This window comes from Ylistrum balloti, unplaced genomic scaffold (genome assembly GCF_031769215.1).
Source record: "Ylistrum balloti isolate Yb309-2 unplaced genomic scaffold, AGI_CSIRO_Ybal_v1 Utg370076, whole genome shotgun sequence".
In the NCBI taxonomy this organism is placed as follows: Eukaryota; Metazoa; Mollusca; class Bivalvia; order Pectinida; family Pectinidae; genus Ylistrum; species Ylistrum balloti.
Window position 1 is genome coordinate 450,284 of NW_026782115.1, and position 13,708 is coordinate 463,991.

At 33.6% G+C, this 13,708-nt stretch overlaps 1 protein-coding gene across 1 annotated transcript; it reads right to left on the reverse strand.

Moving 5' to 3' along the window:
* Positions 1-2,719: 2,719 nt before the first annotated feature.
* On the reverse strand, positions 2,720-5,187 carry LOC132549670 (ganglioside GM2 activator-like). Its single transcript, XM_060213621.1, has 4 exons — positions 5,091-5,187; positions 4,729-4,921; positions 3,315-3,489; positions 2,720-2,812 (listed from the first exon to the last, which is right to left on the reverse strand). The coding sequence occupies exons 1-4, from the start codon at positions 5,185-5,187 to the stop codon at positions 2,720-2,722; spliced, it is 558 nt and encodes a 185-aa protein (XP_060069604.1).
* Between the last annotated feature and the right edge of the window lie 8,521 nt (positions 5,188-13,708).

Here is a 13,708-nt window from a genome sequence, read left to right on the forward strand (position 1 = left end):
CTTCTAAGGTTAAGAACGTGTACAAGTCAAGCTTCTAGACTAAGCACGGAAGAGATAAACAAAAGGCAGCAAGTGTTCGTGTAGTTAAATACTAGTGATTGGCAAAGTATTAGTCTAGCTTATTGTGCGAGTCATATAATATGTATCTATATAGCTAGTTCACAGAAATAAATATTACAATGAGCATATCACGGTGTGTACACACAGGTTTCAACGTGAATGAATATAGTCCCTTTTTCCACTTCAGAAATTACCGATAGACACTTGGAGTGTTTCAGAAAATAAGGTTAGGATTTATTTGTAACAATTGAGCAAAATGAACATAAAGCATTAGCAACCTTTTTAATGATAATGATTGAAAAATGGCTACATTTATTATATGCCTATATAAATTTTACACCAAAATACACTTTGAATGTAATACAGAATCGGGTTATTCTTCTGAGAATCATTGAAGTTCCTACCGACACGTGTGAGGAAATATACTTTAATGTTAACCTCACTTGCCGACATTTATAGACATATGAACGCTGCATTTAGTGAAAAGAATGATTCATATCATTTCTGATAGAATCAATGGTGCGGAATGAATCTCCAGTAGTGCTGGAGATATTCGACTCGATTTTGCACCGAGAACCTTGAGCGTCTTGATAGATAAGAAATGGAATTATGTATTTATTTCGATGCAGTGACTGTAAATGGTCAACACATTAAATTGATTATCCTGTGATGACTTGGGATCTATAACAAATCATCAGATTTGTTTTATGATAAAAAGTATGCGTTATTATTATCAATCTTCGCTCTCGGCAGTTTATCATATTTGGCAATGGATAAGTATCAACAACTTGCTTGAGACAAATACCATAAATAATTTCGTGATATAACCAGACTAAAGGCAGGCTAACACATGTAAAATTAATGTTCTGTTCTGACACTTCAAAACTAGAATATCTATTATTTTGTTATTTTGTGAGTAAAAGAATACTGCTGAAAATAAGTAAATGACTAATTTCAATACATCTTTAAAATCGACATATATATATATATATATATATATATATATGTGTGTGTGTGTGTGTGTGTGTGTGTGTGTGTGTGTGTGTGTGTGTGTGTGTGTGTGTGTGTGTGTGTGTGTGTGTGTGTAATTGAAGTCGAATTGTCATTTTTTCCAGGATGGCTGTTATTGTAACTCTTCAACAATTTCTTATACAACGCTGAACATCTCCACGTTACACGTGTGTTTGGTTGAAGGAAATAACTGCTTCATGTAGAAAAAGCAATAACGATATTATCGTATCATCACTGCATGAAGATAATTCAATTTCATTTCGGGCTTACATTGAATATTTCTGAAGAAGAAAATCAATAAAAAGAATATTGATAGGTTAATGAATTACGTAGGTAAGTAAGCCAGTTAACAAATAATGGATCAAAGATACAGTGATGATATCTGACTGGTATACGACGAAACCTTTACAGTAATACCATGTGTGTCTAAGCAAATTGCAATACATGTCAAAGGTCACTCAATCAGTGTTTCCTTACCGGTTTCAGGAAATGAACCCCTACATATGGTGCAACCTGTGAAGCTGATACACGAGAATAAATCTATTCGGAATACAGACAGTACCGGTGAACTGTGTACAGTACATTTGAAATACATTTGATAAAGCATCGATGGGCTAACAAATACTGGGTTTAACAAGATAACAGAGGTTGTTAAGAAACGCTTGACATTCCCAAAAGACACACTCGACTGATACCCAAAATCACACTAAACTTGATACTCATAAACGATGCTATCAGATTAAGAGAATAGATATAATAATTATATACATTGTATAATGCACTAACCTATATTTACTTAAAAATGACTTTCATATGTGGGATATACTAGACACCATTGGATCTTCTGCAGTTTATAATTAAAAGATTTTAACGACTTCTCCTGGCTTATACGGAGAGGTATATGATTTTGAGTTTAATGCGAAAACTTTATTTTCTTTATAGTATCGCTATGATATCGTTCATTATATCGAGTTTGGGTTAGTTTACATGCAAATCACGTAGCTACATCCGGTATTATCAAGACCATTCTAATACAATTCAGCACCGGAAATGATGTTCAAAATTTTCTTAGATCACACAAACTAAATAAGGTATATTGTGTTGCTATTTGGGCTAGACGCTACAACAAAAACATAAACACATGTTTGTGATACATATAAAATGATGTTATATCTGTAGGGTCATCAAAAAATTTAATTGAAATTTTCTCTTTTATTTAGCAGGTCAATGGCATTATGCAGTGATATGAAGTCAATAGCAACGTAAACTAATAGTTCGTGGTTATACCATGTATGTAGTCTTGCCTTTAGTAGTTTTGTTACACTCAGTAGATCTGCATTATTGTGTCTTTATAATCTATATTGAGTTTTGTATGATTATTTTGGTTATGCTAGTCACGTTGAGTTCTAACCATTTCTCTCTTAAGTCATAAAGTAAACTATTACACATAAGATCGATATCATTTCGAGTCTCGTCTGAGTAGTATTTCAGTGTGAACAACCCAAGATATTTGGAACATTTATTTTAGTAAGGGTATAAAGAAAAATGAAATAAATAACTAAACAAACAAACAAAAACAAAAAATAGGTTAAATATCTCATTTATTTTAGCAATACATCTGACCCATTAAAACGTGAAAAAAAATAATCTAATATGACGAAATGTAGAACTCTGCGTTGTGACAGCCTTTCAACACGCCAGTAAATGGGTCTGTTAAACGTGCCTCAACCCAGTACTTCCCCTGCAAAATACGGAAGGAAATATATACAACATTATATAACTATTATACACAAATATCGATCTTCGAGAAAACTTGCAAATAAGCTATTGACTAGCATTGAATTTTGTAGTAGCTATAGTAATTGGAGTATATTTGGTCAATTTAATACATCGTGAATGGTATTTTCTGCGTTTCTGAACTGGTCAGATTCCAGAAAGTGATAGGCTCGTGAAAACTTTTCATGATATAAATTAAAGCAGTTAGATAGATATTACATTGATATAGTAAATAGATATAAAATTGAATAACACTAATGCTTTGACCCTAAAATGTTTCACTTTACAGGTTAAGTGAAGAGAAATCGACTTATTATAAACGTTAATTCTTCCTTGCGAACAATTGAATTATTAATAATATGTCCAATAAAATGAAATATTAAAGATAATTCTAGTAATGGGGAAAAAACTAAATCGATAGTTCAGTTTTAACATTCAAACCATTCTTGTGAGAGTATTGGACTTACATAAGGGACATCATCTGGTTTGATGAGGTCAAAGGAGGTCCATGGCAGGCTGTATCGACCTCGGCGGAAAGGACATCGACAAGGTATTCCAGCACTTGAAAGTTCGGATGGACAGTTAGTTGTTCCGTCGTCTTCCAGAAATGCAGTGTCCAAAGTTTCACACAAACTACGAGTACTACAAGTAATCATATTCGAAATGTTATCAGAGTGTCTTGACCACGGAATTTTCAAAGATTATATCAAAGTTCCTGATATAAGAATTCAAACGTAAGCAATCGATAATATTTTCCTAAAAAGATACTTTTATGGTGTTGAGGCAGTTCATATATTTATGTTTTGACACACGTGTTGTGAAATGTAATAATATTATTTACTATTATAATTATTATCATGCATTATTACAGGCTCGATATGAGAATTTATGGAGAACAAAACGAATTATCATCAATATGATCAATTAACCGGTTTACAGTGCAATATCATTAAAAAAAATCGTAGAACACGTGAAAGTGTCTCGACAAATGAAAATGCAGAATAAAAACACAAAAAATAATAAAACATATCAAAATTCTATATGACACAGTTTGTGACCTAAACTTACGCGAGTTTCATGATTAATCGTGGGTTAGAACTACTTCATTCTCACAGAAACAGCGTTTCTTTAAGGGGCTATTTGCTGTTTTTGAAGCATGTCTTACTTGATTAATCAAACGCATTGTTGATTTTAAATGCGAATATATATATATATATATATATATATATATATATATATATATATATAACACCCTATATATATATATATATATATAAATTCATTTTTATTTATAATTTACTCGCATTTCGTCAAATCAAGTTTTTTCTATATATACATATATATATAAATCTAACAGGAAATACAACTCACATTTTATTTACTTCATACGATATTTAATCTGTGCTCTAAGAAATCTCTATGTTAATAGTATACGGACGTTGGGGAATATCTCCCAAAGAAAAAAACTATTTTGCATTTTTAAAACACATTCAATAATCAAAATATAATTTTATGCCTTATAAGTGAATTTGTTTGATGTCGAAAGTAAACTTCATGTCTTTGATAAACGACCATAGCCTATGTTTTTAATGAAACTTTAATATTTATAGATTTTTCCTTCGTAGAAATAAAGTATGGACAGAAAAAACGTTATAATCCAATTACAACAGACCTCATAATGTATGCACGGGTATTCCTGCACCTTTTAAGAATGTTATGAACAGGTGAAATGATACACAATATCAAACCTTCAGAATTAAGTAACACTAATAAATAACATCGTCAGGACTCATGCTTTATCATATTTCCTCAATGTCGGTGCAATATTTACATAATTACGGTGATTTTTTTCCAAAGATAAATAAAAAACATTGTTCTCACCTTCGGTGTCCAGTTGCCCAAAACCACCATACTTTTTTCATGACATGCACAGACAGATCGAGATCACTTGTGACATTTTGTAGAATCTCGAAGTTCACCTTCGCCGAAACAACACCGGGGGCGACAAAATAGGAAGGGTCTATGGAAGCTTCACTCACATGGATAACATTGTCAGCATTGTATCTTCCATCAGCTGTTTAAAAAAACGAATACCTCATTTATATCTTATAACTTCATTTGTGTTTTTTGTAGTTTCGAATTTCCAGATATAAAAAATGCAATTATAGGCTCACGACATTGATCAATTGCGAAAACCTACGATTATCAACGAAATCAAAGTATAGCATTATAGTAATACTCACACATGCAGTCGTTGACAGAAAATGCATTCGAAGGACACACTCCCAAAACATATGCCAAAGCAAGGACTGGTACAATCGTGAAAACCGAAAGTGACATCTTCATATCCAGGGAACAAGGTATCTTGTTTCAAACTATATTTTTTTCACTTAAGAGTCTTTTTACGATCCTTGCTTCACGCTCGAAATGTTCTTTTCTGAAAGATACCATGATACCATCAATTATTAAATAAAAAAAATAAAAAGGCGATTAAGATGAATTGTTTATATTTCTATGTTAAAAGTTGAATAATAACCGCATGAACATGAACACATTGGAGTACATGAAATGGCATGTTCATTTAGTCAATATTAAATTTTCAAATTTATGTTAAAACATTTATATAGCAACTACTTACATGTGGCAGAGTCCGAGAGAGTCTGATATGGACTGGTACAAATAGATTTTATTTATAGTAAATGATTGTCCATCCTGTATGACGATATTCATTTTGAAATTGGTATTCTTAGTAACGAGCAATTTATTACAGATATAAGAAGATTATCAAACGACGTCGAGGAAATTCTTAGTTTATCACGTTCTACGAAATACACAAGTGCATTATGACAAATTTATAAGGATGTGAATCCAGTACTACCTACATATAAAATCATTGAAAGCTGGTTACACTTACCAGACAGTCCTTTACTTTCTTTCCTGGTTGACAATCGGGGAAACGAGACGTCATGTTTTAATCTTTTGATCGTGTTTTTATTGTTGGTATTTGTTTTTATGATTTTTATTTTGTTTAAAACTCAATCTCCCCTATTGCATGTCGTTATTGTTGCTGGAATGCATTGAATACATTACTAAAATTTACAACTTCGATATATGACAAACTGCACGTCGAATTTTGCCACAACGAGAGAAGTCTCAAACTTATTTCCCATTTGAGAAATAACCAATATCGATATATATCTGCATATAATAAAGTAAGAAATTACTTTTAAGGTGTTTTTTTTCTTTGTTTATTTCATCCTTACTCTAAACACGCTTATACAATAAACTAATAATGAATGGTTAAATTAGTGTTAATGTATTCATTGTGTATTAGTAATGCACGGAAAAAATTATTCGATGGGGAAGAGTTTGAGCCCACAAAAATGGATTATTTTACAGTAACTAGAATTTATCTTATCATTAGTGTTTTTCATTTCATAGTAAATTTGTGAAATTACGATGAAAACTGCAAACTGAGAAAAATTGTTCACTGGTTGAAAAGTTTTGGAGATTAATACTGTAGAAACTTCAGCGAAAGATTGAAGAAGAGACACCAATGAATATCACTTTTTAATAATTTCGTGTTATATACAGTGAAGTCAAACATTGAATCAAACTGCATCATACAGTTATTTTGTCGTTCTAGAACTCGTCAGTGATATCAAGTACTTAAATTTTGAAGCCTAGAGGGCAACTGAGGAAAATCCAAAGTGATCGAAAGAAAAGTAAAAATCTAGAAGAGAAGGCGCAGTATCGCCATATTTAAATAAAAGTCATGATTTGGTTCTCTTTTTAATGTTAATTTATTTGCAATAAAATAACCGTTTCTATTTGCACTACAATAAACGTTCTGATAACACAACCAGTAGAAGAATAGAGTCACATTTATCAGACAAATGACCGGTGTTGAGCGTACTAGAATTAACGTATGTAACGTACGTGATGGTAAGAAATCGATCAACCCTTTCGGCTGTACTATTATCCTTGTACACTGAAGTCGAAATTAGTGTGACGAGATGGTAAGAAAATTATAGACCAAATATACACAAGGTGGTAACAATGTGCTGAAGTCGATTCGGCTAAGTTTTAACAGGGACGTTAGGACCACAGACTATCGCACATCTATGACAAAGTGTTAAACAAAGCAATATGATTTTAATATTAGAATCTTATATTTTCCATTTGTTTTTATATATTTATCTTATTTACTTTCTGTAAATTCTGATCTTTTCTAATTGTTATGGAATCTTTCTATCACAATTATTTATTTACATTGCAAAATTATGAAATAAGAATATTGTTTCAAACACTTTCATTTGGTCTAACGCTTCCAACGACACGTAACAATATTGACCCCGTGACCTAGCTGTACGATTACAATGAACAAGGCGATTTTGATAAAACCAGACCTCAAAACTACATGTCATTTTCACTCAATCTCACATACAGAATACTATGCCCTATGCCCTTATCCATCTGTTGTGTTACCACGGACGTAACCATTCCAGGACATGAAGTTCAGAGACAGATAAATAAATTAATATAATACCATACATGTCAGTTCTATAATATAAATACAAATTAAATATCCCCTTGTCATGCTGCTATTGTGATTTTAGCTACGCGTCATTATGTTTTAACTTGTTCCCTAATTTTCAAATCGACTGTTCTAATGAATATTGTATTGGGAATGGTGTTTAACATGTCTGAGTGACAGAACAACACGCACGGAACTACTTTGATAATGTTTGTAGGTTCGACTTCCTTTGCATAATGTTTTCTCAGTAATTATAACTCTGAGGATTGTAGTACGTATTACCTGTGGTTTAAATAAAACCGAATCACTTGAGTAAAAACTTCCTTAATTCCTGTAAGTATTTTACTGATTCATTGATGACGTAAGAAGGAAATGCACGTGTTGTACATCATGTCTTCGGTGATTTTCAAATAAATAAATACATACATAGAAAAACACAACCTGCTGAGTTACTTGCGTTGATTTTTACGAATTTATTAATGAAACACAATATATTATGGTAATTATGTATCATGTATACAAAATGTGAAACTGATATCATCATTATCTGTTCAATTCAATATTGTGCAAAGAGGAATCTACTTCTTCACGTTTTACAAACTCTATACTTGGTTTTATTTTTGAGGTCATCAGTCTAGGCTAGATATCAAAGGTCGCCCTAATTTGTGCAAAGATATCTCTTGAAATCCTCCGCAACTTTATTTCAGAAATCGAGAAAAAGTCAGGCAGTTGACATTTCCACTAAGCCAGTTTCTGTTCCATGGAAAATGAACGTCACCTTGACGGGAAAACTTAACAAGGCCCTCGGCAACGATTCTAAACACAACGTTACCATACAGAATTTTATACTCAGTCGTTGGACCAAAGATTGATGCATTAGTAGTGTTGGATCTTGGTAAACTCACCTATATATTTCATCATAAACAATCATACAATCAAGATATATAGTCCTTCTAATAAGGCCGATTAGTCAGGAAAACAATTAAAAAAAAAAATCTAGGGCAGATTTTTTTTTGCACGCACAGAGACTCATGATAAAACACAAAGAGAAAAAGACCAGGTTTCCGGAAGTGCAAAATTTCTGTTTCATCGACGCCACCCGACATGTAAGTCAATTTTGGTCCACCAAGTAAGTAATGCTATGTTCCCAAAATAAGAACAAGGAAAGCAACAGACTTTATTTCCTCATTTTATAACAGTGAAACAGGTGAGTTAGTGTATTCTGATAAAGAAAGAGCAGATTCACTTAACAAGTTCTTTTGTTCCATTGCTAATAATAATGACGAGCATACTGTCATCCCGGATTTTCTCTCAAGTTGTCCTAATTCAATTTGAAATATTGTTTTCTCTGAAGCTGAAATAAAGGATATTCTTTTAACACTGAAGTCACAAATAGCTACCGGAAAAGATCAAATAAGTCACGGAATGCTAAAAAGTACCGCACAAAGTGTTTGTATATCCCTCTCAAGTTCCTTTTCAATTGATTTCCAAGTAGATTTAAGTTTTCAAGTCAGTGACAAACAGCTTTATCTTAAAAGGCTAATAATTTTCTATCTTCTAATTATAGACCAATATATCCTCTTAGTACAGTAGGTAAAGTGTTTGAACGAGTAACTTATAAACATGTGTATAACTTTGTCAGCAGTAACAAGCTTTTGTATAAACATCACTTAGAGTCCGGATCACTCTGCTGTTACACAATTACTAGAAGTTTATCATACTATTTGTCAATCACTAGAAAACAAACGCAAAGCAAACAAACATATATAGTATTTTTTTATATTTCAAAAGCCTTTGATAGAGTTTGGCATGATGGTATAATGAAAAAAATCAAACATATGGTTTTAAAGGCAATTCCGTTAAAAATAATTGGTTGCGCAATTATTAAGTAATCCCCCCTTTTTATTATCTTGTAATTCATAAAGACTTGCTTTCTGTTTTGGAAATAAAAAAAAATATATGATTTCTTAAATTTTAGAGCAGAACAACTTCTTTTCGCATGATAAAAATTTTAAAATTGTCATGGCAACCAAAATTTGAAAGTTTTTTTTAAGACGGTCATATTGTGTTTACTAACAACTAATCACGAAATGGAAAGTTATTTCATAAACATGTTGTAATTTCTGAACCACTCAATAAGTGTTACAAATACAATTACAGGCCTTATTGATGATACTTTTTGGTGTCGGGGTAGAAAACTCAATTTAAAAGAAAATCATTTTCAGAAGTTGTGGTTTCAGTCGTTTCTTCCCGTTTTCAATTATTTCGTTTTGTAGTGATTATAGTCGAATTTGTATTTTTCAAATACTGATATAGAAAGTGATGATATTGTTTATAAGATGACATCAACTACATCTAGCAGAAAAATATATATAATTTTTTCAACGTGTCTATTCTGTATGTATTTTAGTTAGGGTGGTTAATAAATTCAAACACAGTTGGTAATTTGGATATGTAAACATAACAGACAATGATCAGAACATATCTTAACACATTCTTTAATATGAGATCGAACACAAATTGTGCTTATTCTAGTCAATATCTGATTAAAATGTAACATATCAGTAGAATTATGTAACAGATGTCATTATTTATTTCAATGCCTGAATCGAACCCGGGACCAGTGGCTTACTAGTCTGACGCTCAACCAATCGAGTTAAAAGTTCTCTCCAGCCGAGTGGTATATTGCGGTAGTTTACCAGGGTTACAATTACGTCAAAAACCTTTGTCTTCCAATGTAGTAGTATTATTGCTGAAACATTGACGATTTTTCCAAAACCAGTTTGTTTGTACCAGATCGCAACATTTAAATCGAAGAACTTACTAGCAGTTAAAAACAACGATACATAATTTAGATGACATAATTTATTTTGCATAATCCTCCATACAAATAAATGATAAGATGAATGCTTAGTGAGGAATTTGCTGGCTCTGATGGCGCAGAATAGCTTGGATGTTCCAATATCATCACACTTTGTCCATGCTACAGCAGCCCTGTGGTGATGTGCCGAAGTAAGCAATTGGAGAAATTTATTGATATTAGCATCCTATTGTACAATAATGAACATTTCATTTAATATTTCGTTATAAAATTGTTTAATGTTTTAATAAAAAAAACAATGCGATGTTCATGTCATCAGTTGTATCACATCAGTAATATTAACATATTTTAGGAATGTTGATATTCAAATCATCAAATGTATTAAAATTAGTTGATAACAAATTACATATTGTTGACATTTATAAGTACAATTGTATACACTAGACAAAACAAAGTTCAAACAAATAAGGGTTAACGATTTCATTATCTGAGATACATGGATTTGCATGGAGATACATCGTTTACCATTACAATGTCAGACATTGGTACATATAATTTGAAACGAATTGATCTCAGTTATGTTATGTTCCCTACCCGTCTCTCAGAAAACTGAAGACAGTTATGTGCTGCCGGTATTGTGTTCTCGGGCAAAACACGTCACTATAATTTCACAAGATGGCATGCGTCGGTCCTGCAATGAGGTAGCCACAAGTTTGAAACGAATTGATCTCAGTTATGTTATGTTCCCTACCCGTCTCTCAGAAAACTGAAGACAGTTATGTGCTGCCGGTATTGTGTTCTCGGGCAAAACACGTCACTATAATTTCACAAGATGGCATGCGTCGGTCCTGCAATGAGGTAGCCACAAGTTACAAGGAACCTCGCCACAAAATATATAATGCCTATTCATTGGTGTCACACCCAGCAAACAGACTGCCAGTTTGATGTTATATATTTCCGAGTGTATTGATATTATGACCATTGTCGCCTATTAACTTACGTTGGTAGTCAGTTTATAATATAGTTATTTAAAAATAAAACTGTTGATGTTCCTCAAAAGATAATCCCATTTTTGAAGTCCCTAAATTTTTTTCAGAGATATTTTGTAAATTTTGTTTGAATTATATTGTTGACCAATAAATGTACTTGTTCAGAAACAGATCTCATTACATTTGTCTGGAGATCAAACCAGACAGGTGATTTTACCTCTAGCATTTCTTTCTCCGTTTTTACTTTAACTTTACATACATACATACATACATACCATACATACATACATACATACATACATACATACATACATACATACATACATACATACATACATACATACATACTACATACATACATATATGTGTCTGTTTAAAAATTTATAATATCAGATATTGTTCGACTTAAATCAGCATATCGATCAAATGAAGGGGTAAATGTGTTATAGAAATAGAATTTTGTTGGAATAATGTAACTTTCACAAACGACAGCTGCATGTGCACTTTCGTTCTCGATCTAGATCACCGACGGTGAAAATCACTCACATATGACCAACCAATCAAATAGAGCACGAATTTAAATGGCGAATATCGACAAGTGTAGGGCTGTGGGTGAATTATATGGAAAAATGGTGTCCTATGTACCCTTATGAGGATTATATACTGTCGCTACACACTGTTGCTGTTGCCTCTAAAGATCTATTCGCAAATATAATGTAAGTATTTGAACACAATGTTGAACCAGAGACGTATATATCACATATACGTCTCTGGTTGAACAAATGCGTTAATTTTCTATGGATTCTATCGATCGGTACATCTAAATGTAGGTTTCTAGCAAATAACAATATTTTCCCTTTTAGCTCGAGGATTTATCAAAACGAAACTTTTAAGATAATCAATGAACATTGAGATTTATGCTCCAAACAAATGTCCTGATATATTACGAAGCTAACAATGGTGACCTCAATGATCAAAACAAGTTCGAGACACAGGTGTTAAACAGAGCGCGTCGTGTACACGTGCTTTGCATGACTTCGAACTTTGTCATTATTCTAAATCATGTTCCGTCATCATTTTGAAAATATCACAATACAACGTACTTGGAAGGAATTAAAATGTTTATGGGAACTTATATATTTCAAACATTCAGTGCGACGTGTTTGTGTTCTAAAGTCGTTAAAAATATATTATTGTACCGAGAAAAAATCCAAATACTATCAAAACTACACCGACTAGTTTGGTAAACATACATATAAGAAAAGACAGAGTGATTATTCCCCTTTATAACTAGTCATTCATTACATCACTCCCCTCTCATACATAGTTGTCCTTCCAGTAAAATAAACCTCTTCAACCAATTAATCCCCCTCCCACAGACAGTGCCCCTCCCCTATAATACTGCCCCTTCACAACATAAACACCCCTCATACAGATCTACCACTCCCCTATAATACTGCCCCTTCACAACATAAACACCCGTCATACAGAACTACCCCACCCCTATAATACTGCCCCTTCACAACATAAACACCCGTCATACAGAACTACCCCACCCCTATAATACTGCCCCTTCACAACATAAACACCCCTCATACAGATCTACCACTCCCCTATAATACTGCCCCTTCACAACATAAACACCCGTCATACAGAACTACCCCACCCCTATAATACTGCCCCTTCACAACATAAACACCCCTCATACAGATCTACCACTCCCCTATAATACTGCCCCTTCACAACATAAACACCCCTCATACAGAACCACCCCACCCCTATAATACTGCCCCTTCACAACATAAACACCCGTCATACAGAACTACCCCACCCCTATAATACTGCCCCTTCACAACATAAACACCCGTCATAGAGATCTACCACTCCCCTATAATACTGCCCCTTCACAACATAAACACCCGTCATACAGAACTACCCCACCCCTATAATACTGCCCCTTCACAACATAAACACCCCTCATAGAGATCTACCACTCCCCTATAATACTGTCCCTTCGCCACCTGACCAACTCCCACACAGGACTGTCACTCCTATAAAACCAACCTTTCACCACATTACCCCTCCTCCCACACAGGACTGTTACTCCTATAAAACCAACCTTTCACCACTTTGCCCCTCCTCCCACACAGGACTGTCACTCCTATAAAACCAACCTTTCACCACATGACCCCCTCCCACACAGAACTGTCACTCCTATAAAACCAACCTTTCACCACATTACCCCTCCTCCCACACAGGACTCTCACTCCTATAAAACCAACCTTTCACCACATTACCCCTCCTCCCTCACCGGACTCTCACTCCTATAAAACCAACCTTTCACCACATTACCCCTCCTCCCACACAGAACTGTCACTCCTATAAAACCAACCTTTCACCACATTACCCCTCCTCCCACACAGGACTGTCACTCCTATAAAACCAAACTTTCACCACATTACCCCTCCTCCCACACAGGACTGTCACTCCTATAAAACCAACCTTTCACCACAT

Coding starts and splice junctions, on each gene's coding strand:
- LOC132549670 (XM_060213621.1), bottom strand. CDS start 5,187: ATGTCACTTTCGGTTTTCACGATTGTACCAGTCCTTGCTTTGGCATAT. Junction 4,922..5,090: donor TTCTGTCAACGACTGCATGT/GTGAGTATTACT, acceptor TTTTTTAAACAG/CTGATGGAAGATACAATGCT. Junction 3,490..4,728: donor TGGGCAACTGGACACCGAAG/GTGAGAACAATG, acceptor GATTACTTGTAG/TACTCGTAGTTTGTGTGAAA.